At 63.5% G+C, this 27,319-nt stretch overlaps 1 protein-coding gene across 11 annotated transcripts in view; it reads right to left on the bottom strand.

Moving 5' to 3' along the window:
* The window catches only part of DGKZ (diacylglycerol kinase zeta), a 36,418-nt gene extending 9,318 nt beyond the window's left edge, over positions 1-27,100 (bottom strand). For 4 of the 11 annotated variants that reach the window (XM_062196237.1, XM_062196236.1, XM_062196232.1 and 1 more), the window contains exons 1-4: positions 18,442-18,617; positions 1,068-1,176; positions 706-801; positions 364-441 (exon numbers count right to left, since the gene is read on the bottom strand). In XM_062196237.1, the coding sequence (XP_062052221.1) occupies positions 364-441; positions 706-801; positions 1,068-1,176; positions 18,442-18,617 (459 nt within the window). Of the gene's footprint in view, positions 1-363; positions 442-705; positions 802-1,067; positions 1,177-16,391; positions 16,568-18,441; positions 18,618-26,888 lie in introns of those variants that run through there. The other 7 variants (XM_062196233.1, XM_062196230.1, XM_062196238.1 and 4 more) reach the window with 5 other exon arrangements.
* Positions 27,101-27,319: the final 219 nt, after the last annotated feature.

The raw sequence follows: 27,319 nt of genomic DNA on the forward strand, positions 1-27,319 counted from the left end.
GCGTGGAGGGGGCAGAGCCAGGCTTCGGAGTGACACTGGACAAGCCCAGCCACAGGGAATCAATCTGGCAGGCACAGTTTGGATGTGATCAAAGGCACAGGGGCAGTCATTCATCAATGCACCCCACTGAGCACTGAGCCCTCTCCGTGCCAGCCTTGCTCCAGGCAGTGAGGACACGGTGCGGGGCGGTGGGCAGGGGCATTTTGGTTCCAGGGTCCTTGGGCCCTTGGTACCACGCTTGCTGGGTCACTCCTGGCAGGCGGTGTATGTGCAAAGCGCACACGCACGTGCAGACACACGCCTGTATGTGCTACCAGGGCTTCGGTGCCCAAAGAAGGCGGGAAGGTCCGAGCAGCCACTCACCTTCTCCAGCTGCTCGATGCAGGGGGTGTGCACCACGATCTTGCAGGCTGCGCACTTTCTCCGCGACACTGACTTCTGCTGCGGGACAGAGAGAGCGGGCTGCAGGTCACTCCAGCCGGACCCGGCCTCCAGGCAGGCAAACCCTCTGCATCTGGCCCAGCGTTGCCCCTCCACGTGCGCTGGGGACTCCCGCCTGGTGCCTGGCATCAGGACAAAGGCCCCATTCCCCTGGCCATCGGCAGCGCGCTCAGGGGGAGAGCTGGTTTCCACCTTCCCCAGGCCAGCAGGAGTCAGACCCTGCTCTACCGCCAGGGGGCAGCAGGCCACAGGGCAGGCACTCACCAACATCTTGGCTACACAGTACTGCTCCCCAACATAGCAGAAGTCCCCCGACACGTTGGTCTCGAACCAGATGTGCTCCCCATACGTTGCTGACTCCTAGACCACGGGACAGACGTGCTCAGCGCCTGCGGGCAGCTCGGCCCCCGCCATCCGCCCTGCCACGCTTCTCTCGCCTAAGACGTTCTTGCTCCAGCCACCACCCTCTGCTAGGCTGTCCCCTTTTCCCCACTGTCCCTACTCTTCAAGGCTTGGCTCAAAGGTGGTACCCCCCACCCCCGGACTGCCGGGACCGCACAGGCCCACGGACTCCTGCCCCGGCTGCCCACAGCACCCGCGGCCCCTCTGCCTGCCACGCCACTCACACTCCAGTCCACGGTGCTCCGGATCTGGCGCTCAGGCTCGCCGCACAGGGCCCCGGGGGCCGGCGGGGGAGGAGCCAGGTGCGGGAGGCCGGACTTGGTGATGGCTTTCCTGCAAAAGAGGAGACAGCTGCGGCCAGACGAACCTCGCTCCCTCCCCGCCCCACCTGGGGTCTCTGCCCACACTGCGGCCGGAGACTCCCTGCACCAGCCCACTCGCTCCGCCGGCCGCGGCGGTACCTACACAAGCAGGGCGCTCCACGCCTGGGGTCCGGCTGACTTGCGCCGTAGGGCTACCTGGCGCCTGCGGCATAGGGGGCGCACGCGGGCCGGCACCACGGAGCCCGCCGCCGCGCCCGAGGCTCTTCGACCGCCCGGGCCGAGGTGCTGGCCTGAGAGCCGCTGCTGGCTGAGGCGCCGGTAGCAGCCATGCAGGCCCCACAGGGCACAGCCGTAGACCACGTCGGCAGGGAGCAGGTGGGAGGAGGCCCGGCGCAGGCAACGCGGCAGGGGCAGCCGTGGCCGCACGCCCCAGTGCCGGGGGCGCCCTGGTGTCGCGGTGCGTGGCTGCGCAGCACTCGGGGCGCCAGCTGTCGCATCTTCCTCCTCGACCCCCTCTTCCTCCATGCCCACAAGCCCAGTCAACAGCAGGGGTGCCCCCGGCAGCCGGGTCCCCACCGTGGCGGCTTGGAGGCCGGGAACCTCCTCGACGGCGAAGCGGGGGTTGCAGGCAGGGGGTGCGGTGCTGGAGCGGCGGCGGCGGCTGCTGCCTTGCGCACCCACCCCGCAGCCCAGGAAGCAGCCCTGGAGCTGTGCGCTGGAGCTGGAGCGGCGCCGCTGAGCCAGCGAGGAGGAGGCCTGCCCCGCGGGGGAGCGGCGCCGGGCCTTGCCCGTGGGCAGCCCCACACTCCCACGCCGCCGCCGGAAGTGTCTCCTAAGGGTCTCCATGGGCCGGGGCGGGCGGGCGGCTGTGGGGCACAGAGACCAGCAGCATCAGGAGCCGGGCCCTGCCTTGCTCACAGCCTGCACCCGGGGAGGGAGGGCTGAGGGCAGCCACGGTTCGGGCCTCCATGAACAGGGCATCTGGGCCACCAGGGTATTCTCAGGGGGGCCCTGATGCTCGCCTAGGAGTTCTCGGTAGGAGGGGCCTGCCCTGCCCGGCACCATAATCCACAGGGCCCTGGGCCCAAAGCCCCTGCCGGAAGCTGATGGGAAACGGAAGCTAGAGCAGACCAAGGGCCCAGGGCTTGCCTCTGGCTGTCGCTGGGCGTCTGGCTTTGCCCTGTGCAGGTTAGGCAGCCCCTCCTGGGGTAACGGCACACACCAAGCTACGACAAGGAAACGGGAACCCCATCCTGGTATCACCCAGACCCTCCCGGCCCTGGGTGCTGGCTCAGGGGTCAAAGGCCCCGGGGCGGGAGAGCAGGCTTCAGGGAGCTGTGGTCAGCTTACCCGCGAGCCGCCCCCCCCCTTCACTGAGGGGACACCCAGGGCTCCAGCCAAACGCCCAGCCCCCAGGTTTGGGGCGCGCCTGTGCATCTGTGGGAGTCCTGGGAAGCACGGCCTTTCTGGAGGGCAGGGCATGGCCGTCCCAGGTGTGAGGCCCGCCCCGCCCTGCGCCCCCTCCTGGGCCCTGGTGCAGACACTAAGCCGCCCTCGACTCCCTCCGCACGGCTCCTCTGCACGGAGGCTCCACCCTTGCTGAAGCTGTGCCCCGCTCGCCTCCTCCCTGCCCTCACCTCCTCCCCTGGCCGCTGGTATCAGGCTTGTGGCCCCCCCACCTCTCCCAACAGGGGCAGGGAGCCGGGGCTGGTTCAGGGTTCGGGGCCACCTGCAGCCTCCATCAGATGTTCTCAGGGCCCTGAGGCTGTGACGGGCTGAGGGGAGTCCCAGCATGGCACAGCGCAGTGGCAGCCGAGGTGCTGGGGGAAGCCCAGCGTGGGGCCAGAGATGGCGCCTGCTCCTCCAACCCACCCCACTCTGCTTTGCCCTGTGGCTGGCGTCGGCAGCTTCAGACCAGGTGCAGGGGTGCTGAGGGAGGGGTGCCCAGGGCTGAGGGGTCTCTGAGGAGTGGAGGCAACTGTGGCCGGAGAAGCAGGGCCCAAGACTGCCTGGCTGCGGATCTCTGCCTGGGACGAGTCCCTAGGTCCCGCTGATGAGCAGAGGGCAGGGCAGAGCTCTCGGCTCCAAAAAAGTGGCCCCAGGGAGTGCAGTGGAGGATGGCCCAAGTCCTTGGGCCCTGTACCCCATGGGAGACCAGGATAAGCACCTGGCTCCTGCCATCAGATCAGCGCGGTGCACGGGCCGCAGCGCGCCTACCGCGGCGGCCATTGGAGGGTGAACCAACGGCAAAAGGAAGACCTTTCTCTCTGTCTCTCTCTCACTGTCCACTCTGCCTGTCAAAAATTTAAAAAAAAAAAAAAGTGGCCCCCTTACAGCAGACCAACTGGGCAGGACAGTCCCAGGGGCAGGGAGTGCCCGCTCCACACACACTCGAATCAGCTGGCCAGCCACAACCTCCCCAAGAACAGCCGCTGTGTCACACTGGTCCTGCTGGGGACAGCGAGGTGCAGAGTGCACAGCCAGTGAGGAGCCAGCGTGGGAACTCGATCTCCGCTCCCCCCCCCAGCACCTGAGGGGGGGCAGTAGCTGGCTGGGGAGGGGAGGGAAGGGACCTGGAGGAGGGAGGCTGACAGTCCCACTAACTAGATACCCACTGCGTGACAGGCTAGGCACTCTCATCTCTGCTCCCCACTGCCCGAGGAGGAAGACAGGACAGAGATGAGGAGACTGAGGCTTGGAGAGGCCTGGCAACATGGCCATGGGTTCCGGGACCTCAGCAGCAGAGCCAGCACTGGAAGCCAGGCCGGGCCCCCTCTGGGTCCCGGCAAGGGCGGCACGAGGCCCACTGCCTGCTGCTGCCACAGCCTGGGCCAGCACTCCCCGTCCGGTGACAGCTGCCCGGCCTGGAGGAGATTAGTCACCCGGACACACCGCCTGATGCTAGTGTCACCCAGAAAACAAAAGGCCACAGTCAGTGTGGGGGAGGTGCTGTGGGGAGGGCTGGGCCCTGCCTGCTGCCCCAGACCCACGGCCATGGGGCCAGGGAGCGGAGGTGGCCAGCACAGCCCTGCTGAGCACACAGGGCACTGAGGGGTGCTCCCACGGCACACTGCTGGGGGGGTTCCCAAGTCCTGATCTGCTCAGGAGTCTCCCAGCAGACAGCACGGCGGCCCAAGCCAGGCCAGCACCGTGGCCATGTGCAGAGCCTCAGTTTCCCCATCTGTCCACAGGACTGTCTGTCCTGCAAGGCTCCCAGCGTCCTACCCCTGGAGCCCATGCTTGCTGTGCCTCCGTCTCCATAGAAACCACTCTCTGGTCAGCAGGTGCCTGACTCCGCACTTCCTATCCCGACCACAGGGGCTTCTCCAGGTCTCAGTAGAAGCCCTGCCGGGGCCTGCAGCCTCCCTCACACTCCCCCACTAGCCAACACATGCCCCAGGAGGTGTGCAGGTCACCCGAGGAGACCCCGCAGGGTCTGCCACCGACAGCACAGCAAAATGGCTGCCCCAAGCCTGCTTTAACCAAGGGGGCAGGACGGGCAAGGACTCGCAGGGCCTGCGGAGGGCAGGGGCACGCGGCCAGGCACACCCGTGGGCACAGACACCTGCAGGTTGGGTGGAGCAAGCCTGAAGGCTTCCCTGGGCACCAGCCAGAGGGGGCTCCCAGCCTTCCAGCCCAGTGCCAGTCGCACGTGGAAGAACCCAAGCGCTCGGGAATCCTGCACCTGCCGCCACACCCTGGGCCGACCAGCGACCCTTCTGGGTCCCAGAGACCACACAGGAGGTTCTGAGGCGACAACAGATGTGAGGCAGGGCGGGGTGGGGGTGGGGGTGGTACATCCACAGACACCAGGGCCTAGGGTCCGGCCATCTCCAGGAGTTGGTCTCTGCCCACAGCAGGGGAGGGAGCCCAGAAAGGGAAGCAGGAGTGCCCGGGGCGGCTGCCACCCACCATGAGGAACAGAGCCCACCAGCCTGTGCCACCTGGGGTCTGCTCCGCACCTGGCATCAAGCCTGGAACCCAGGGTCTCCGCCTCTGCAGGAACTTCCACGAAACACCAGCTTGCTCATCCCATGCTGGGGCAGAGCTCAGGGGAGGCTACGCAGGGTGACCGTATCCCCCTGCCCCAGAGCCGCTTCCCCAGGGGGCTGTGGGCCAGAAGTCACCTCTGGCTACTCTGCTCCCACAGCCCCACGGTAGTGGGGAAGAGGAGGCAGGGTCCTGACCTCTCCAGGCTTCTACTCACTAAGAGGACCTTGCCAAGACTAAAACAAGGAGCAACGGGCCCAGGGGGAGCAGGCGGGCCTGGGCCAGGCCACGACATGACCGAACCCTCTCCCTTTCCCATCAGCTTTGGGGGCCTGGCAGAGCAAGGCTCTCATCTAGGGAACCACGGTGCCTGGGCCCACCCGGAGCCACCCCTCCCCAGAGCCAGCAGACAGAATCAAGAGGGAGGGAGGGGGGAGGACGAGGAAGGGTTGCAGAAGCCCCTTTTGACCTGATCTGGAAGGCAGGGCGGTGGGCAAGCAGGTGGGGGCTGGGGTCCCTGTGGGCCGACTCACTCCAGCTCCAGGCTGCAGGCTGCTGGCCTCTGCTGGGCAAGTCCTAGTTTGGAGAGCGAGCAGCAGTGGCTGCGCCTCTGCCCCCTCCCCCTCGCCACCCTCCTCCCCCAGCCTGAGACAGCCGTTATGAAAATAGCTCGATTGGTAACCGACTGCACTTCCTCTCCCAGCGGTGGCTCCAGGCCCTGCAGCAGGCAGGCGGCCGGTGGGCGGTATCTGAGCCTCCGGGCTCCTCTTCGCCCGGGGGCCACAGAGCCAGGCTGTGCGCCAGCCCAACCAGAGCCTCCGCCAGTTCCAGTGCAGCCAGAGATGGCTACCAGGACAGGGTCCGTGGAGAAGGTAGCCGGCCGGCCACCTGATGGCCTCTCACATCCAGCGCCAGGTTCTTGGGGGCTCTGAGGCGGCTAAGCGTACTGGCTCAGCAGAAAGGGTACAAAGAAACACCTGCGGAGTGTTTCACAGGTCCCAGGGTTACGAGACAGCAGGCCGGAGCTCAGAAGTGGCTGACCTGGGATCCGGACTCCGGGTCTGCTGGCCCTGCCAAGGGGGCCTTCCCAAGCTGCTCATGCCAAAGTCAAGAATGCCCGGGAGAGGCCAGCTGGGTCACCCGCGTCCTGCCGGAATGCCACCACCCCCTCCCCGGCGCACAGGCCTGCGGCGGCTCCCTAGGGTCCAGAGCGGCAGCCAGGCGACTTCCGGATCCCAGAAGGCCTTTCCACCCTTAGAAACTACTGAAGATTCCAGAAGGGTTTCATTCTGGGATGGGGGTGACAGCTATTATATCGACCGTATCAGAAACCCAAACTGAGACGGGCTGAAAACACCTATTCGTATGTTTACAGGCAATGAAAACCATTACACGGTACTAACATAAACAAGAGTTATGAAAAATAAATTGTATTTTCTAAGGCAAAAAGAATGAGTGAAGATGTAAAAACGACGTCAGGTGTTTGCAAATCTCTCCAGCACCCAGCTTCAGAGGAGCAGCTGGTTCGCGGCTGGCATCTCCCTGGCCTCCAGCCTGCTGCCCTGGGTTGTCCGTGGGAGCAGGGAGAAAACCGCCTGGCGCTGACAGGTAGTGGACAAGGAGACAGAGTTCAGCGGCTTCTCGGGTTTGTGTGGCTATTTGGCTCGGCTGCTACACCAAAATAGGACGAGCGGCAGTTTCTTTAAGGTTCCTTGGCAGGTGGAACCCGAAACCGTCATCAATGAACTTCTCACTGGTCTACGCAGTGTCTGGAAGGTTCCACCCTGGGAAGCGCTGGTTTACTGAGCTACGCTGCCACTCTGCGTTAAGAACCATCAAGGGATCACACTCGCTGTCATTACCGAGTTCTCGGTCCTGGCAAGCTGTCGGGCTCTACACGGTGGAACAAGGTTTCCAGAATTCTGTTTTTTTTTTTTTTCCTCAAAAGCTCAGATTTTATCACTGACACTATTTTTGAAGGGACAGGCTTGCTTTGCTTCATTCGATTTTGAGAAAACATCTGTGGGATTCCAAGTCTGACTAGTTTGTCTGTTAGGTGTTCCAGTCAGAACGGTGTTTCATTAACAAACAAACAAACAAACACACCTGCCAGCAGAGCCCGTGGGCCCCACGCCTGAAGTGCCGAACACCAGCACCGACACGTGCCCAAGGGTCTAGCTGTGCAAGATTAACGTTTAATACTCTGCTCCCAACCCCCCCCCCCCATGAGCACAGACTGCGGGACACGCGTGGGGCTGCCACCCTGGCTGGTGTCGCTGTCCCTGTGGCGTGACCACCTTTGCTTCTGCACCATCTGGATAGACGGCAACACAGGGAAAAAGGCACGAACCAGGGGTGCTCGGAGAACAGCTGTGGGGGTGGCTTCCCCGAAGCATTCCAGGACGCCCCCAGGACCGGGCCTCAAGAGCCACGGATTCAGAATGAGTTCTAAACCCTCCAGCCGGGCAAACGTGCTCCTGCAGGAAGGCACTCACAGCCCTTGGCTCCAACAGAGCCCCAGTGTGGCCGTGCCTGGCTCCCTGCTGGGCCCCTGCATCTGGCACGCCTTCGGCCAGGGGTACCGGTCTCCCTCCCCACCTGGTGCCCAAATCCCACCTGCTCACAGTGGCCCCCCACAATGGGATGTCACTCCCACTGACAACTGCACGCTACCCCTTTGGCCTCTGCGCCACCGGACTCCAGAAGGCGAGTCCACATGTCTCGCTCCCCTACCACACCACCAACTCCTGGGGGCTGCAAGTGGTATGCACCTGGGTATGCCTGCACAAGTCCTGGCAACACGTCCGGCGTTTACTGCTGCTCTCTCAGGAGGAAGAGGGAACTCCGCCGGGGACGGCCAGGCCTCAAGGGAAGAGCAGGGCTTCTTCCACCCTGGCCACCGCAACCGCGACCGGCCGCCGCAGGGCCCAGGCCACTTCTCTGTTGGGCACCGGCGGAAAGTAACTGTCTGCGTTTTAGGGGCTACCTCCCTCTCCGACTCTTCCCCAGGAGCCCCCGAGAGTAATGGCTGGAGGCCTCTCTGGGGCCGGGGCCCATCGCCCACTTCAAAGTCTCCCTGTGCAACCTGGGGAGCAGGATCTGGCAAAATAGACACAATGCTGGGTGGGGGAGGGTGCGGAGGGGCGGGGCAGGGGCCACCTGAGCTCCTGGAGGAAATATCCAGTCCCTCTGGACTGAGTCCCCCAGAGCCGCCCCTCCAGGCCAGCCTCCTGCTGCCCCACCACCACTCCTTTCCCAGCACCCACAGCAGGTTCCCGGCCCCCGGCTGTTCAGCCGAGTAGAAGGTGAAGACCTGGCCCGGCGGTCGGCCGACTCCAGCCTCCTCTCCCCTCTGTCATTTCTATACTCCATTTGGCAAACACACACTGCTGTTAATACTGGCCGAACAGTCCTTACAGAAAGGAACAGCCGGTCTCAGGGTCCCCACACATTACAGAACGGGCACTGAGGCACGAGGGGGTGAAGTAGCCTGCCGGCGGCCCTGCACTCAGCCAGAGGCGGCGGGATGCTGCCGGGCCCACCCTCCCACGCCCTCCGAGCCTGGCCTCGGGAGGCCCTGCACGTCCTGCCTCATGGCCTTCCTCTCCTCTTCAGAAGCTGGGAGGGCTCCCCGGGCCCCCCCTCCCCCGGGGCTCGGCCGCTCCCACGCTCAGGCCCTCTCCCCGTTATTCCGGGCCTCGGCCCTGGGTTCCCCGCCAGACTCTGAGCCCCTGGGACCTCGGACGGCACGCAATGGCATCTCCAGGGCCTGGAAGTGGCAGTGTGGTTTGAAGAGTGATCAGATCGCAGGCACAGGGAATGGCCTGGGCTCAGCCTCGTGGAGGCGGGGTGGCAGGTGAGCCGACAGCTGCGGGCTGCCAGCACTGGGGGGTGAGTCGCTGTCACAGGTAAGCTGAGACCGACCCTGAGGCAATGCTGATCCGGCCAGGCGGACGCTTTGTCACCACCCCCCACTCTTCTCTGGTGACAGCTTCCCGCTGGCTCCCTGCCTTCTCCTGTGTCTGCGGCTTGGGGCTCCCGTTCCCCATCTGCTTGGAGATGCGGTCTCCCTCCTCCCCTCATTCAAAATTGAACCCCCTCCTCTGAACCATCTGACACGCTGCTCCCTCCCCAGCCCCTAAATGTCCCTCTTGAAACCAGGGTCATGTGGACCCCCAGGGAGCAGGTACCCCCACCGAGGCTTTCCGACTATCCAAGCAGGAACCGGGCCTGAAGCCCAGGAGGTCACGGGGACGAGGTCTCCACGGGGCACTGGACTCAAGGGCCCAGGGCACTCTGACAAGCTGGACGCGCTCAAGCGGAGCCTCTTGGCCTGTCTGAACCTCGCTGTCCTCACCTGTCATATGGGGCCAGCACCCACCTTGTCCCTGGTGGGGCACTGGTCTGTTCGTAGTAACCAATTCCTTGGCTTATAAAAGTTCAAAGAGGGGGCCAGTGCTGTGGCATAGGGGTGAGGCCACCATCTGCAGTGCTGGCATCCCATAAGGATGCCAGTTCGAGTCCCAGCTGCTCCTCTTCCAATCCAGCTCTCTGCTGTGGCCTGGGAAAGCAGTAGAAGATGGCCCAAGTCCTTGGGCCCCTGCACCCATGTGGGAGACCCAGAGGAAGCTCCTAGCTCCTGGCTTCAGATCAGTGCAGCTTTGGCCATTGCAGCTATCTGGGGGGGTGGACCAGTGGATGGAAGAACTCTCTTTCTCCCTCTCTCTGCCTCTCCTCCCTGTGTAACTCTGAATTTCAAGTAAATAAATAAATCTTAAAAACAACTCCAGAGGTGTAAGCATTTGGGCAGCCACTTTGGAGCACAACGGGCGACGTCTCCCTGGGCACACCTGTGAGCAAGCACTGGCAGGCAGAGGCGGACGGCAGTGGCGTGCGCTGGGGCAGCCAGAGGCTCTGCTCACCCCAGTGTCCCCCAGCGGGCAGATGAGCAGGGCACGAAAAGGAAGTGTCAGAGGGCACGTCGCCAAGTTGGTGGAAAGACAGAATCGCATGCTTAGTTTATTTTGATGCCGAGGCACTTTTGAAATCCATCCATAGCTTTTTCGTAATATGCACTCTTTGTAAACTTTTTGGAGCCCCTTGTTTGCATGGATTTCAGAATTTTTGGCCTACCTTTTAATGCCCCCCTCCACAAACATCATGATGTGCCCCCCCCCCCCCAGTTGTTCACCGGAGCTCACGCTTCAAGATGGCTGAGTCTACACAGTGGTGTCGAGGGGGCAATGCACACCGTGCAGGTAAGATCAGGCCCTGAGGGATCCACACCCAGGCAGGAGAACCGTTACAACAAACACCAGAGTCAGGATTGGGGCCTCCTCTGGGGAGGAGGATGTGGGCGCCCTGTCTCGACCCAAAGCAAGTGCGGCGCCAGGGTACGGTCTGCCTGAGCTGAGCCGCACGGTGCTGTGCATGCTTCCATTACAGGGTATCTAATGCTGAAAAAAGACCTTAAGACAGCTTTTGTAAAACAGGACCCCCCCCCCAACGCCCCGCCCCAGGGGGTGCAGCTGCCTGGGGCTGCCCTGCGTCTCCCAGGGCTGGTCTCAGCAGTGCGCCCCTTACACCGCCTACTAACAGGGGCAGGTGGGTCTCGCCCACCAGGGGTGCCTTCCAGTGGTGGGTGGGCAGGCGGCAGGCTGTGCCAGTGGGGTGTCCGTGTGGGCTGGGGAGCAGGAACCAGCTTGCCCCCTTTCACAACCGCCCCCGCCTCTCTGAAATGTCAGCAGGCTGGGGAGGGGGCGGACAGCCAGGCAAGCTGTTAACCCGCGAGATGCTGGGGCGTGGGAGGCGCGGGCCCAGGCTCCCAGACAGCTATTTTGGCGACTGCAGTGATGGGGCTCGGCCCTGGCAGGGGAGCAGCCTCTCTGTGGGAGCTCTGAGCTACAGGCCTGCCAGGAGCAAAGAGGAAGCTGTCTCCCAGTGGAAGGGGGAGGCACCGGCCGCCCCCCACAACGCACCTGGCCACCCCTGCCCAGCAGGACACCTCTGCCCCGTGTAGTGTCAGGGGGCCTCTGAACACACCCCATGGGCCTTGGGCCTCTGCACCCGTGAAGGTGAACGGCCACAGACGTGCCCCTCTGCACCAGACCCAGGCGGGGAGCCCTGGGGCAACCTGCTCACAGGCTCAGTCGCCCGTCCCAACCCAGCCTGCTCCCCTGAGAGCTAGGGGTCCTGGTGGTGGGAACAGACCACCTCGCGGGGCTCATGCCACTCCCACAAGGCAAAAACCTTTCACTGCGCCCCATGCAGCACTTAAGACGCCTGGCCAGGCCCTGCCAGCTCAGGAATGCAAAGGTGGAGGCACGAGCTCCTGAGCGGGCAGCCCGGGGTTGTGCTCCAACATGGGCTGCCTGACCGTGGGCCCGCCCCTGGCCCCTCTGAACTTAGGTTTCCTTATCTGTAAAATGGGAATCAAATCGACTAGCAAGATGTGAAAACCCTAGGAAACTGATGGGCTTACACAGTCCTGGTGCCTGCTCACGGCCAGAGGCAGCCTCACGCCGCCAGCCTCAGCCTCTGCTTCCCTCCCCGGGCCCTTGGGCTTACTCAAGCCCGCTCCCATGTCCTGACCCCGTCTCCCTGGCATCTCAGCCGAGGCAAGCTGGCAGAATGGCGGCTCCTCGCGGGCGTCTGCTCCTGCTCTGGCCTTACTCTCCACCCAACCGTGACCCAAGTGCCATCAGGCCCCGCGCTGAGAACCACAGGTGACCACGCCATGGGCTGATACCCTGAGGACACAGGGGTCCCCCATTCAGGAAACAGAGGAGGTGGCCGAGGAGAACTGAGATGAGTGCTGGGCACCACCCAGAGGGGCTCCAGGGAGGAGAGGAGCAGTGCAGTGGGTGCAGGCGCAGCAGGTCCCTGTCTGTGCACACCCCGCTCCCGGGCACCATGCTAGCTCAGAGCTCAGCCGGCGGCAGCTCCTGGAGGAGAGGCAGAGGGCAGGGTGGAAGGCACCAGATGAGGATCCCTCAGAAAGCAAGGGGGCCGGTGCTGTGGTGCAGCCGTCCCACATGGGCACCAGGCCGCCGGTTTGAGTCCTGGCTGCTCTACTTTTGATCCAGCTCCCTACTAATGCGACTGGGAAAGCAGTGGAGGATGGCTCAAGTCCCTGGGCCCCTGCACCCACGTTGGGAGATCAGGTGAAGCTCCTGGCCCAGCCCTGGCTGTTGTGGCCATCTGGGAGTCAACCAGCACATGGAAGGTCTGTCGGTCTCTCTCTCTCTCCCTCTCATTGTTAATTCTTCCAGATAAATAAAATAAATCTTAGGGGGAAAAAACAAAGGAAGGCTTTGGGATCCTGGGATGTGGCACAAATGAGTGTGGCTCTGAGAGCTAGGAGACTGGCACTGGAATCTCAAATAAGACCCAGGCAAGACCTTGGCTGAGTCAAGGCCACCTGGCTGGCCCCAGTCTTCAGGGACAGGAAGGGAGGGGCCAGGTGAGCTGCAAGCTCCCGCCCAGCCTGCCTTCTGCCGCATTCAGACTGGCTCCGTGCAGCGAGAGTATCAGGTAACTCTCCAGCGGGAGGTGTCTGCGGGTCCACCCACAGCAGGTGCAAGTGGACAAGCAGGAAGGGGAATCTTCTCGCCTGCTCCCCTCCCACTACGGCCGCTGTGGCCCCCTTGTGTCGTGCCAGGGATACTACAGGACAGGCGGTCTGCTCAGCTCTCTCCGGGGCTCTGGAACCTCTTAGTGCCTTGGAGGGGTAGAAGGGACCCAGACTGCAGCTTTTCCAAGGGACGATCCCAGTCTGTGCCCGGGGGGCTGGCTAACCTGCCCACCCACCTCCTCCTCCGCTCAGGGGGACGCTGGACAATTCTGGAAAGGCCTCTTGGAAGCCCAGGAGAGCAGGCCTGTTTCGCCTCGTATTTCTAGAGTCCCAGACGTCCAGGGCCTAGGCTCTCTCCGACCAGGGGTCGCTCAGTCCTTCCTCTGTCCTTGGCTGCAACATCCGTCTCGGGTTCTCCTGCGCTGACTGCGAATGCTGGGTGGCTCCACACCCTGGGCTTTGTCTGACCTTTGGGGAGTTCGGCACAGAAGGAAAATGACAAGAATTGCTCATCCCATCCTTGACCTGTCAGCCAGCGACTGTGAGAAGCCCAGCCGCAGTCCCCAACCCTGGCCAGCTCTGTACTCGGGCACAGGAGCCTGTGTGAGGTGCAAACAGAGCGAGAACATAGCTAAGCCACAGAGGCCCCTGCCTTCTTCCCCAAACTGCCTGGAAACCAAGGACGTGCACCTGCCTCAGCGGTCAGCATCAGCCCAAGTGTGACAAGCCCTCCAAGAGGCTCCGCTTGCCCCAGGCACCACGGTGGGGATGGGGAGGGGGGTCCCGTTCTGCAACACACCTCTCCCCACTCCCTATAAAACCAACCCAAACAGGGCCTGTTTCTGCCCGCTCTGCCCTGCGGTCACCCTCTGCTGGCTTCGGCTTCGGCCCCAGACTCACGGCGTCCACGCGGCCTGACCTCTAAATAGGACCTTTTGTCTCAACCTTGTTCCGCAGGTGCATCTCCTGCCCTCGGCGAGCTTATGACTTTGAGCGCAATGCAGGGCAGGGGATGGCAGAGCAGACGCTCGGGCTCCTGGGGGTCCTGTTGGCCAGGCTCCTTCTGGCTAGAGGAGTGAGGTGCCAGGTAATTTCGGACGCCCCTGGGGTGCAAAACCAGCTAATCCACAAGCTGTGTGACCTGCCCAGATCAGGCTGCTGGAAGGAGCCCAGAGGAGGAGTCCTCCCTCCTGGTGGGGCCTGGGGGAGGAGGAAGGAGGAGGAGGGAGGAGGCAGTCAGCTTCCCTCCCACTTCTGCTGGACAACCCTTAGGTCCACAGGCATGAAGGCCCTGCTCCCGGGGTCCAGGACAACCTGAGGGCCCTGGATTCCAGCAGGGCCCAGAAGGGGCGGATGGCGCCCGGCCAGGAGCAGGGAGGTGGGATGGAGCTGGGGAGGCTCATGGCTCAGCTTTGTGTCTTACGGGGCTAAAAAAAGGGACATGCAAACGGCTGCCCAGGCTCCCGGAGGGTGACGCCAGCTGTGGGGGCAGAGACGGGCTCTAAGGAGGATGCCATGGAGACTGCCCTACCTGAGCAGGCCAGGGATGGCCCACGTGGCCTGTGTGCCAATTCTCAGCACAGCTTCAGCAGCCAGCAGCACTCAGCGGACCCCCGATCCTCCCTTCTCGCCACGGCCCTCGGCCCCCACGTCTGCAGAGTGGGGATGCCGAGGACGACGGGGAAATGCAGAGGGTGGGTGACCCCAAAGAGGCGAGAGCTGGGTCAGGGATGAGCACGGAGCTGGGGAACCGGGGACTTTTGCCTGGAGCTGGCAGCCAAGTGAGCAAGGGCAGCAAGACCAGGGATGCAATGCCCAGAGCAGGTGCACTCTGCCTGCCTCCACCCCGATCCCACCAAGTTGGGGGGGGGGGGCGCAGCCCCAGAGGACACTGGTTTCTTTGCCTGGGAGAGGGAAGTCTTTCTCTCAAGGTAGTCATCTCTACAGGTCCCCTGGCCCCAGCACAGGGCTGCGCAGAGGGGGACACCCTTACAGACCTCCCCGGGTGCTGCCCGAGTCTTCTACTCGCCATGCCCAGGGTGATGTAACACCATGCCACTCAAACTGGGGAGCGCCGCACGATCACCTGGGAAGCTCTACAAAACGCCTCAGACCCGATGACTCACACCGGGCGCGGAGGGACGACCCAGGCGTCTCTCCTTCCCTCGGCCACCGGGATGCTCCTCCCTGCTAGTGAGAGATGGATGTAGATTTTGAAAGGAGACCAACTTGAGTTCGAATCCTTACCCTGCCTCTGGTTTGCTGTGTGACTCTGGGCGAATCGCTTGGCTCTCTGACCCTGTGTTTTCCTATAAAAGTGGAGAAACACCTAACACTTACTTATGCTTGAGAATTAGAGAAAGGCACCTGTTGGCTTGGCTCTCTTCCTTCTTGTTCCTCCGGAATGTGCCCAAGGCTCATCCCTACATGGACAGAGCCGTGCCCTTCCAAAGGGGCCCAGCCACAGGTCAGAAGAGCCTAACCCTAGTGCCCTGTGGGCAGCCACAGGAAGCCTCTGGCGGCCCCCCTCCCCCTCGGAGCCTGTGAACACTGAAGGCTACATCCTGCAGAGCTGGGCGTCGACGGCTCCATCTTGCAGGGCTGGGGGTGACAAACACGAGCGCTGGAAGCTTTCCTCTCTGCCCCGTTTTATGTGACACGCGAGCCCGCGGAGCTCCATCTGCCAGTGCTTGGCGACATGGGGCAGGTGCAAAGAGCTGGGCCCTGGCTAGGGTCAGGCAGGCCGCGGACAGAGGTCAACATCACAGGTACACCGGCCGCCACCACAGGAGGAACGTGCCCAGGTCACTGGAGGGGGGCGAAGCCCCTGCGAAGCTCGGAAGGCCCTGGGCAGAGGCCAAGTGGTCAGAGTCCAGGCTGGGGTGCTTAGCTGATTGGTTGCAAGCTTCCTGGCAGTTAGACAGGGGTCATCCTGGAAGGAGCTCAAGGAGCCAGGTGGGGTCCCCCTGGGGCTGCCCCTCGCCTCCCCTGCCACCAGGGCGGGAGCGGCAGGCAGCCCACATGCCACCAACTGCCTGCACTGAAGCTCCCGTACCCTCCCCCTCCCTCCAGCTCCTCGATGGAGTCCTGGTCCAAGCTCTGTCACAGGCACAATATGGTGACATTTGGAGTGCTGGGGGAGAGGGCAAGAGGGAGCTTGAACAGCCAGCACAGATCCTAGACCACAGCCGCCCCCCACCCTCTCCCGACCAGGACTGGACGCAGGGACTGGGGGAGAGATGCTGACCGCCCAGCATTGGTGGAGGTTGGGGTCTCCCTGACTGAGCGTGGTCAGCACCCCAACCCTAGAGGAGACGCTTAACACGCTGAGCAATGACATCGGTGACCAGTGGCAGGGGGACAGTAAGCGGGGGGCCACGTCCTGCAGAGACCACGCAGGGAGAGAGGCAGCTGGGTCCTTTGGAAAGACCACAGGGCAGCGGACCCCAGCTCCCGGGGGCCGCCAGGAGCGGAGGGGCCCTGTTGCCCGAGTGCCAGGAACGGGCGGGTGCCCAAGTCCCGGGGGCCGCCAAGTGCCCCGGGCTCGGGCTGGTTGGCTGCCCGCCTACGGAAGACGCGCACGCCAGGAAGAGCCCACCGGATGCCGGCGCCCAGCGGCTCGCTCCGCCCGTGCCGGTGCGCGGCGCCCGCCGCCCGCTCACCTGTGCCCGAAGAGCCGCAGACCGGGGAAGCGCCGCTTGCTGAGGCGCCGCGGCGCCTTGTCCGGCTCGGGACCCGCGTCGCGCTCGGAGCCGCTGGACGAGGCGGAGGCCGACTCGGAGTCGCTGCTCCGGGCCTCGGGGCTGCCGTCCCGCGGCTCCATCCGGCCCTAGCCCCGGCCGGCGGCGGGCCCGCGGGAGACGCCCATGCCGGGCCGGCGGCCGGGGCTCAGCACGCCGGCTCCGCGCCGCCAGCCGCGGCCATGGCGCGCGCTCGCTCCGCCCGCCCCGCGCCGCGCGCCCCCGCGCCCCACGCCCAGGTGCCCGGGAAGCGGCCGCCGCCACCGCCGCTCCAGGAAGTGCCGCCAGTCCCGGCCGCAGGACCCCGCATAGCTGGCCGGGCCGCTGCCTGCCCGCAGCCGAGCACGCCCCCTCGGCCGCGCGGCGGCACCGAGCCCGCGACGCCCTCTGCCGGCGCCGGGCTGCGCTGCAGCACCCGGCCCGGGCAGGCCCCCCGAGGGGCGGGGCGGGGCGTGGGCGGAGACCGCGCAGGCCCCGCCTCCCAGCCGCGCGGCCGGTCGGTCCGGATCCCACGGAATCCGCCGCCCGACACACGCGCACTGCGCGCGCTCGGGCACGGCCGTCCCCCACGTCCCGCCGCGAACAACCTTCAAGCTCACAAGGGCACACCTGCGAGGGCAGCTGTCACCGCCTCCCCGCCCACGTCCACACGAACACACGCGGCTCTCGCACATGCTGTGCCCGCTCCGCCACTCAGTCTCCGCGCCTACCCCCTTGGCTGTCCCGCTCACACCCACGGGAACTAAAGTCACACAGCGCGCCCCCTGTACGTGGGGCAGGCACCCTCCTCCTTGCACATGGTGGTGCGCAAGCATTGCCTCTCAGTGCGGTGACCGTGGTCACTTGACCCACGCACACGACAAGCCAGTGCCTCTTGCCACAGCTCTTCACAACGGCTCCCAACCCTCATCACCCGTTCCCAACACCTCGGCTTCTCGCAGCTCAACAGCCAGTGGGCCTGCAGGTCCTACGCCACCCAGACCCCCTGTGCTGTGGGCATGGCCCTCCCACACTCAGGCTCAGGGGCACAGCCGCGGAGGCACCCCAGGCCCTCCCTCCCAGAGGTATACCTCCCACGCACACACAAACACCACCACCACCACCACACAGGCAGCAGTGGTGCCCTGCCCGCCCCCACCCCCACAACGAGAGCAGCGGGAACCAGAGCAGTTGCCTGTGGGGGCACAGTCGTCACACGTGCCTGGGGGGCAGCACTCAGGGCTGCGGAGTGGAGGCCAGGAGGTTGCAGACTGGGCCCCTGTCCCTCACCAAAGCCTGCCACCCCGATGCCCACACCAGCTTGCCGCGCCTGCAGCTTGCTTGGCTCCTTGCGAAGCCACATCCTGTGTCACCGTCACTCTCGCCCTCTGGGGTTCTGACAGCCCATTTTCCAGCCTTACCAGCCACAAAGAGCAGAGGCTGGGAGCCGAGAAACGCCAGCACCCAGAGGCCCAGAACCTTCCTTCAAGTTTCCTGCTGGCATAGAGAAGGGCTGTATGGGGAGGTGGGGCCCCGGCCTTGGAGCTAGCGGCCGTGGCCAGCCCGGCCAGAGGAAGACAGGGACATCTGCAAGTGGACTTGACCCTGGCCTCCTGGTGTGCATGGGTCCCCCTGGGGGAAGTTTCCCAAGAGTCCTTACACCAAGAGCGAAACCGCAGCCGGCTGCGATTCCGCTGACTTTGCACAAGGCCTTATAGCTGGGTCAGAAACCGTCGGCGCCCAGTGCCCCCAGTGGGGGCGCTTCTTCCCCCAGACCCTCTGCCCAGTGCTTGGGCTCCTGCTCGCAACCCAGCGCTGCTCCATGCTGCCCTCGCGCCACTCCCCACTCCCTGCCAGGGGCCCCCTTGCCCTCGGCTGTGCCTCTGCAGGGCTGTTGGGTAACCCCACTTCTGTCCACTCTTGCACCCCAGACAGCAGGTCCACAGAGGGTTCAAGGTCCCCGTGCCCACTCCCAGGCACGCCTTGTACCTACTGTGTCCGCAGGGCCTCGGCGGGGATCTGTGGCACGTCCCAGGAGCGGTAGCGCCACATCGGCCTCAGTGCCCCCGGCGGCTCCCCTTCGTCCGTCCCCAGCGCCTCGGCGGGGCCCCGAGTCGCGGCCACATCGCAGCCTGCCCCGGCACTGTGGCCGGCCCCCCGTGCGCTCATCCTGCCCGGCGACTCTCTTCCTCTTTCAGCACTTCCTGACGCGGGCGGGGGGTGGGGGGCCCTGCTGGAGGCCGGCCGGCAGCCCGAGCGGAGGACCACGGGGCTTCCAGGCGCCTTCCGCTGGCTGGGGCAGGAGCCGCGCAGGAGGGCGCGGGGCAGGCGGGGACAGGCCCTACCTGGCAGCCGGGAGGCGGGCCTGCCTGGGCTGGAATCTGCACCGGGGCCGCGTCTGGCTTTCCTTAGCACGTCACCACTCTTGGTTCTCACCTCTTGGTCCTGTTGGGGTCCTCCCTGTCGTGCCACGCGCCTGGGTCACTGGGGGTGGGGGGTGGGGGGCGCCCGCCCGCCCCCAGCTGTCGGGGTGCCCTCACATCACCTAGCACAGGGCCAGGCTCTTGGACAATCCTGGAGCGCAAAGAACAACAGGGGTGGGGCCCAGAGACAGGCGCAGGTGCCGCCTCTATCACTTCTCAGCTGTGTGGTTCAGGTCACAGCTGTCCCCGGTCACCTTAAGTCATTTTTTAAATGGACTATGTGTGCCAGGGAGCTTTTCAGAGTCTCCACGTTCTTATCTATAGAATGCAGGAATAATGGGGCTCGTGCACTTGCATGGGGATTGCGACCGGGGTGTAAGTGTTTACAGACCAATTCACTCGGTATATCCCTTCAGAATGGCTTCTTCTGTGGGGCAGGCACGTATCAGGATCAGAGAGGGTGGCAGTGAGCCCGGGGGCAGGACTGTACCCACATAGGGCTTAGATTCCAGTGGGGGGAAGGAACCAGGAAAGAAATCATCAACGTGTAAGACAACGCCCGGTCACGCGTGAGAGGTGCTGTAGAGAAAAGTGCCGGGGAAGAGAGCAGGGATGGGCTGCTGCCTGGGGAGGGGTTCAGCAGGGGCTCTCTGCGGAGGGGACCCCTGGGAACACGCCTTAAGGAGCTGAGAAAGAGCAAACCAAAGCATTCTAGGTGGACAGGACAGCGAGAGCAAATGCCCCGGGGGCGAGGAACCGGCTGTTTGGAAGGAAGCAAATGGGCCCAGTGCCCCCCACCCCCACCCCAGACCAGGGAGCCAGGGGCTGCTCTGGGGAGCTCTCGTGGGCCAGGCTGAGCTGGAGTCAGAGACCCTCGCGGAGATCTGGCAGAGAAACAGGCAGGCAGGGCCGGGCTCTGTGTGCTTGGGCAGGCCTGGGGAGGAAGCAGCGCATTCCTCCGGAGTGCTTTAATCAGCCTGCTCTATAATTAGTTCTGTGGCGTCTCCGTGTTTGTTACTCCAGCAAGGCTGTGAGTTTCTCCAGGACACACATGGTGTCAGTTCAGTGCAATCAACACGGACACCTCTGTCCCCGCAGATACGGCGCGCACGCGACGCCTGGTGTTGTCCTCACCTTCGGGTTGTCCCCTCTGGATCGGGGACGGGCATTTTTCAATCATCTGTCTCATTCAACGCATGCCCTGTAGTGCAATCATGAGTACTCAGTAACAACAAAATCATAGTTGCTATTTCTTGGACGGCTTGTGTGCCCGAGATGTTATAAAGCAGCTCACTGAGGCCTTTTGATGACCTTGTGAGTTGGGTCCCATTATCTTCCTCCTTTGTCAAGAGCAGAAACTGAGGCACAGAGCTGCCAGCTTAGCTCAAGGAGAACCCAACCCCACAGGCTGTGCCATAGAAACAGGGCGTCCTGTTTCCTCTCTGAGATTGGGGGCGTGGCCGAGTGATGCCCCTGCACCCCTTCCCCCCCAGCAGCTCTCCTCCCAACCCGGCCTCTCTGGATGCCCTCCAGGCGGGGTCTGGGCCGCTGTAGCCCATGGGAGACTCTGGCCCCCAGACCAACGTCTGTGTCCGTTCTGAAAGGAGGCTGTGGCGGGGCCCTGCCTTCCTCTCCCAGGCATTCTGCAAGCAGCTCCAGTTAAACAGAGGAAATGGGGCTGGGCTTGTTTTCCAACAGCGGCTTCTGGCAGTGCTGGCAGGAAATGGGGCTGCTGGAGGGGAAGCCGGCGGGCTTAAGGCTCGGAGAGGCACAGGTCCCGACTGCGGGGCCGGGGGTTACCTTGGCCTTGGCTTTCTTAGCACTGTGAATGCCAGCTCTGCTCTCCTGGCAGGCTGGGGAGGATGCGACTGGAAGGGACAGGTGCGCAGGGCTGGGGAGGATGCCCTTGGCGGCTCCCAGGACAGCGTGTGCCCGTGCCAGGGAGCTGGGGACCCCTCAGAATCCACCCAGGTCCACACACACGGGAAGAAGAATATGGGTAAGGAGATTATTCTGGGCTTCGTCGGAGCCCCAGCGGGTGAGGTGTTCTACTTTCGGTGGCCTGGATGAGCACGTGGGAGCTGGGAAGGGAAATGTACCAGGGCACCATGCAGCCCCCGACGTGGCCATCCTCTGCCCTCAAAACCCGCCAAGCCAGCCTCCTTGGCTGACCTTCAAGCCTCCGCACGTACGCTCCGGTTCTGTTTGCTATTTTGCACACACTTTCCCTGCCCAGGCTGTCCTGCTTGCCTTTCTGACCCTGGCTACTCTTAAGATCTGGCCAATCAAAATCTTCGTCCTTTAAACTCTAGCCCAAGCCATCTAAGGGGAGAAGGTGGAAAGAGGCCCAGACCCGAAGGCCATTGGTTCCCACGGCAGCCCTTGCTGTGTAACTCTGGGCCAGTGATGAACCTCTCTGAATCAGCCCAGAAGATCGGAGAGTGTTAACTGAATTTCCTCCTTTGATCCCAGATTTGACTCACTCACTCATTCATATTACATCGTTTATAAAAGATCCACTAAATGTGACATATTGCAACCGAGGCAGCGTTCCCACCCCCGGTGACTTACTCCTGACACTATCTTTTGTTCCCAGTGGTGTTCCGGCGTCACCTGCTCTTTCGTGTCCATTGGTCTTGTCCTTACAAGATTTCTGAGCCCTGAGTTGCCCCTGGCCCAGTGCTAGGCACATAGCTACGTGCTGAGGGGTCTTCTACGGAAGTTGGCATGGGTTGGATTTACTCGTAGATCTCAGCTGAGCAGGGGGGGGGGGGGGACTGGTTCTTGTTCACCTGAGCCTGCCCCCAGCAGCATGCTCCAGGCACCTGTTAAGCCCTTGCTGGCGACGCCCTGCGGATCACTGGCCCCTGCCCAGGTGCTGGGTCGCTGCCCCCACAGAGGACACAGATGCAGGCGCAGCTGCCTCCCGACAGAAGGAAATTCGGTTAGGCTCCCACAGGGCAGCCTCACAAAAGGCAAGAGCAGGAGGGAATCCGAGAGAGCGCCTGGGGAGCATCTCCCGCTGGGGCAGGAGCGCCACAGTCCTCAGAGGTCCTCCAAGCCACCGGCTCTCTGGGAAGCTGTCCTTTAGCACCGCCCCCTGCAAGACCTCCCGGAAGGGGAGATCCTTACTCTGGGTCAGCTAGGTCTGCTCCAGGAAGCTTCCTCTTGCTCCAGCCAGGACGCCGCTCAGCCAGAGCTGCAGGCTCCCGCCCCCATCTTTAGGGTCATCCGCTGTCACCGCAGCCCCAGTCCCGTGAGCCCTCCCAGGGACATGCGCACTTAGGACAGAGCCAGAATCAAGGCTCCTTCAGGATGAGAGCCCTCCAGCCGAAAGGGCTTCAGAGTGAGACAGGTGGGAGTTTGGATCCTGGCTCCGCCAATCACTGGCTGTGCGACCTTCACGAATGGCTTTGTTCTCTGAGGCTTGGCTGCTGTACCCCATGCCCCCCACCATGCCCACCTATGCCAAGGACTCGGCATGGCTTCCTTCCCCAAGCATCGCCAGCCCCAGAGCCCTGTCCCAGCACTGTGGGGTCAAGCAGAAGCCCAGCGTGCCGCAACTCTTGAATTCCAGCCTTGGAAGGTTCTGCTCTGAAAATGTACCCACTGAGGTGCAAATAAGGCTGCAGCCCACCCTTTAAAGGCCTTTGCTTATACGGTTCCATCCAAAATCCCCAAATGGTTGGTGACCCTGAGCCAGGGGTTAGGGGGCATGTCCCAAGCTTCTCATGCGGGTATGGGTTTGGGGTCCCAGTCCCTACGTGCAGAGCCTGGCCCCTGCGCTGGGCACTCCCCTCCCTGGCCTTTGACTCACTGGTCAGCCAGGACCTTGGGGCTGGGAGTGGAGGAAGGAGTTCCAGGCCGGGCCTGAGCCCCGCCCTTCCCAACGGAAGGAAAATGGACGGACCCCCAGCTTCCGGCTTCTCCCGCCTGCTCCAGCTCAGCTCGCGGCCCCGGTTTTTGCATTTTTAATTCAGGACAGAATGTGATCTCTTGCAGCTCCTTGCTTTATCCTGTTGCTATTTAAATTACAAATCGGCCCCATCTCCCTGTCACTCCGCAGTTATTTTTAGCTCCTGGTAAATAGCAGAGAGAGTCGGATCAGGTGCCCCTCCCTCGAGGAGCTGCGTCCCCACAGCCGGGTGCTTGTGGCAGGGGGCACCCTCCCCTGCCAGCTGGCACCCCTTCCAGTCTTCCACCCCCACCCAGCTCCTCCGTGGGCGTGGAGGGGGCCGGCGGGGACCTGCACGCATGCTCAGTGCCCGCTCTCGGGCTCTGCCAGGCTTCGTCCACCCCCAGGTCCCGCTGCTCAGGGCCAGCCTCCTCCAGGACGCTTTCCTGGGCCTCCCCGAGCCCAGGGCAAAAGATTCAACTTGTGTTTCACCCGCGCCTTGCACCAGGAGCCTCACATCTCCGATGTGAGTTGGTCTTCCGAGGCCGGCTGTTGAGCAGGTAAATGCGGTTCCCATTTCCCACCAGACAGGGTCGGAGGTGGACACAGAGGAAGTGCCCAGCTGGGATGTGGCGGGGCTGGAATCTGGACCCGGGTCTCTCTGGGTGGAGCGCAGGCGCCACAGTGTGCCCCATTGGTCCCCATGGGGCATTGGTCCTGCCCCATCCCCTGCACCGGCAGCTGGCAAACTCCAGGCCCCGGGGCCACGTCTGGCTAGCCGCCTACTTCTGTTACATTCTGAAAGGGTTGGAGAAAAGGCAAAGGGGACCATGTTGTGACGGTGGCAATGATAGGAGCTGTGAAGTTCACCGTCTATAATTACCGTTTTACTAGGACCCAGGCACACTCATCCTTACACATCGCTGCTGCTTTTGCTCCACCTTAGCCTTGACAGAGACCGTGTCACCTGCCAAGCCTGAAATACTTACTGCCTGGCCCTAGAGGGGACTGCACTTTTGTCCCGGGCAGGGACCAAGTCCCATGGGTCCATTTCAGGCTGCACCTGGGCCCGGGACAGAACCCAGGCAGTCACTGGTTCTCCTTCAAGGCTCTTTTGGGGCCACAGCAGAACTCCATGCAGAGAAGGCCCCCTGCCAGCCACACCCCAGAGATTCAGCCCAGATTTTACCGCCCTTTCTCCTGCCTGCCTCTCTCTCCTCTGTTGTTCATCTCCTTCCCAGGTAAAGTCAGTGCCCGGATGACCAGGGAGACGTGTGTAGAGCTGACACATCTGGGCCCACATTCAGACTCCCTGGGGGCAGGGACAGGGCTTACAAGTCCACCTTGAAAAAGATCCCCGGGTGATGGGGTTTGGAGGCCACTGCCTTTGGCTCAGGGGTTCACGCTCTGTCAGTCAAAGCCAGCATCCCTCACACGCCAGTGGCTTGTCCCTGGCCGGAGCCCTGCCTCCGGTAGTCTGTTGCCCAGTGCAGGCTGGGTTGGGACTTCGGGAGTGCAGGGGAGAGTCCTTACTTCCCCTGCAGGTGCACCACTGCCCTTCGCTGACTTAGAGCAAAGCAGGTCCCCTGGAAACTCAACGGTTCCCCGGGGCAACTCCTCCCCTTGCTTCCTCATAGGGAATGCGTATCATGGAGAAATGAGAAGATTCCTTCCCACACATTTCACACCAAAATCCACTTATCTTTTAATTCCATTTTCCACACACAGCCTGGGCTGCACGTGTCTGAACTTCTAGCACACATGCCCCTGCCACCTCTCGATCCGCCCACTGGCCCTGGGCGGTGGAGGGCATGTATTTCTCAGGAACCCCCTCCCCCAAGAGCTCCTACTGCCCTGCTGAGCCCCCGCCCCCAGAAGCAGCCAGGCCCTCATCCTGCCTCCACTTCCGCCCTCACCCTGAGTTCTGTCCCCCCACACTGCATTGCTATCTAAAAGCCTTTTCTCTCTGTGAAGGGCTTTCAACTGCTTTCCTTAGCAGCTCCTCGCAGCAGGGTGGGAGGTTCAGCTTGGAGCCAGAGCCGCATGGAAATGTGGCAGGCGGAGGATGTGAAAGGACCACCGTGGGCCTGCGCTGCTGCCGCCTCCTGGGGGCGGCCTGGATGAGAAGCAACAGCGTTGGTGGCTGTGAGGACCACAGCCATGCCGGAGGGCTTGCTGCTCTGGGGTCCCCCAGGCCGGGAAGGTGTAGAGGGCCCCAGGCTGCTGCCTCTCTCCCAGGCCCTCCTCCGCCTCCTCCCCAGAGGGCTCGCCTTGCCTTGATGCCTTGTGCAGCTCTGGTGCTAAGAGTGGGCCCCTGCCTGCTTCCGGGGTGGAGCAGGTGCCCTGCCCGGTCTGTCCAGCGGTGACAGCTGGAGCCCGCCCTGGTGCTGACTGACTTGTGCAGCCTTCAAGTAGGTGTCCCGGAGGGCTCCTCTTCCCTTCACAGCTGGACAGGAGCCATGGCTTGGTTACCTTGCAGCCTTGGCACCGCCTGGTCACCACCTCTGCTCTGGGGCCACTCTGGAGGAGACCCAGCCCCTGCAGCTTTGTCCGTGTGCACAAGCGTGTGAACACGCGTGTATGTGAGTCTTCATGTAGCATACCCTAGCCCCGACCTCCGCTTCCGACCCTCTAGGCCTCTCCCCCACTTCCGGTTTCCTTTGCAACCCCAGGAGCCATCTGTCCCTGACCCCCAGCCAAGAAAAATCTTGGGATCATCCCCCTCTGCTACCAGGGAAGAACGGAAGCTCAGAGAATCTCGCCCAGCTCCGGGCTGCTCAGCAGGTCCCTGGCAGACGTGAGAGTACAAACCAGAGCCTGGGCACCCCAGCTAACCTTTCTCCCAGGGTTCGGTGTTCTTGGCCCTGTGCCCTGCCAGTCCTCTCAGCGCCCCTCCCCCCGCAGGCAGCTTTCGGGGACTCCTCTCTCTGCAGCCAGAGGCGTGGCAGGGGCAGGGCCCCCCCTCTGCACGGCAGTCTCATAGCTGCTTACAGGAGGGCGCTAATGAGTCCATGGAAAATGGGTGTGACCTTTTAATTCCATTTTGCACAGACTTTCTGAGGTCCCCTTGTATGCCACAGAGAGGGAGGGCAGGGGCCAGGGAACCCCACGCACCCCCTTTATTCTGAGAAGCTCTCTCCATGATGATGGGGAAACTCTTTCCCCTTCCCTGTCCTCCCACCCCCACCTGCAAGCCCCCAGGGCTGGGCCCTTCTGGGCAGCCTCAGACACGCCCCAGGCCCCCTTGGCTGTAAACAGGAAACTCGCGTATCCAACCCGGCTAATGGCTTTTCAGGACCCAGCTGTTCAGCGTCCCTGCCGGACCCTCCAGAGGAGGCCAGTCTGGGCTGGGGGTTTAGAGGCGCAGCAAGTCAAGCTGAGGCTCTGGCCTGGAAGAGGAGGGTAAGGCAGGCGCTGGGCTGCCCCGCCCCTCCCAGGCTCCGCCCTTGGTCAGTTACCTGCCCTTGTCCTGAGGGGTAAGCGCTGGCTACTAAGCCTCCTATCCCAGTGGTAAAGTGGCCTCTAGGGGCCGACTCTGGGCAGTTCCTCCAGGGCCACTGCTGGACCGACTGGGCAGGGCACCTGCTCCATCCCGGAAGCAGGCAGGCGCTGGACAAGGCATCAAGGCAAGGAGAGCACCCTGGGGAGGACACAGAAGTCGCAGGACCACGGAGGCCGCAATCACACAAGGGGCGATTCCCTCCCACTGCGAGGCCAGTGGGGGGCTTGTGGCACAGGGCCTTGGGAGGGAACATTTCATTGGCTTGCACAGTCTGTGCCTGGTGCACAGTCCGCCCACAGGCACGCTCAGGATGGCCTGCGGAAGGGAATAGGGAGACCCTCTCCAGGGGTATCTCCTGGCTGTCCCCAGCATCAGAGGTTTGAAGGGGTCCTGTCTCGGCTGTCCCTCTCCTCCGAGCCAGGTACAGTGTTTGGCACACAGAGCGCGCGCAGAGAGGGGGTCCCAGGAACACCCCTCTCTCCCCCCACCCCCTGCACCTCTTGGTAGTCATTTGCGAACCGTCAGCCCCTAGGCAGGGCCGCGCAAGCAGAGGGCGCCCAGCCGAAGGCGAGGAGGGCTAGGCCCGAGCGCTGCGCTGCCCACTGCCCCATCCTGCTTACCTGTACGAAACCCGCTTCCGCAGGTGCATCTGCCGGAACCGCTCCTCCACTGGGGGCCCCGCGGCCATGCCCCGGGGGACCTCGGGCCAGGGCTGCGAGACCTGGGCCTCTTCCCCGCGCCGGCAGCGCCGCCGCACCACCTCCTCTTCGGATGTCCGGTCTCGGCCAGCCCCGTCCCCGCGCAGTCCTGCGCCGCTCGGCCCCTCGGCCATCCTGCGGTCGCCTTCTTCCCGAGGCCTCTCGGGGGGTCCCCGTTAAAGTTCAGAGTCTCCCGGCCGCAGGGCCTGGGGCGCGAGGTGGGGAGGGAGGGCAGCGCTGGTCCCGCGCGTCCCGCGCGACGCCGGAGCCCAGACGCCAGGAGCGCCGAGATGCTGGGCTCTGCGCCCGGGAAAGGCCGGTGCGAGCCTCCGCGCCCCTGGGCAGGGGGTCTG

The sequence above is a fragment of the Lepus europaeus genome, chromosome 7 (genome assembly GCF_033115175.1).
Source record: "Lepus europaeus isolate LE1 chromosome 7, mLepTim1.pri, whole genome shotgun sequence".
Taxonomy (NCBI): Eukaryota; Metazoa; Chordata; class Mammalia; order Lagomorpha; family Leporidae; genus Lepus; species Lepus europaeus.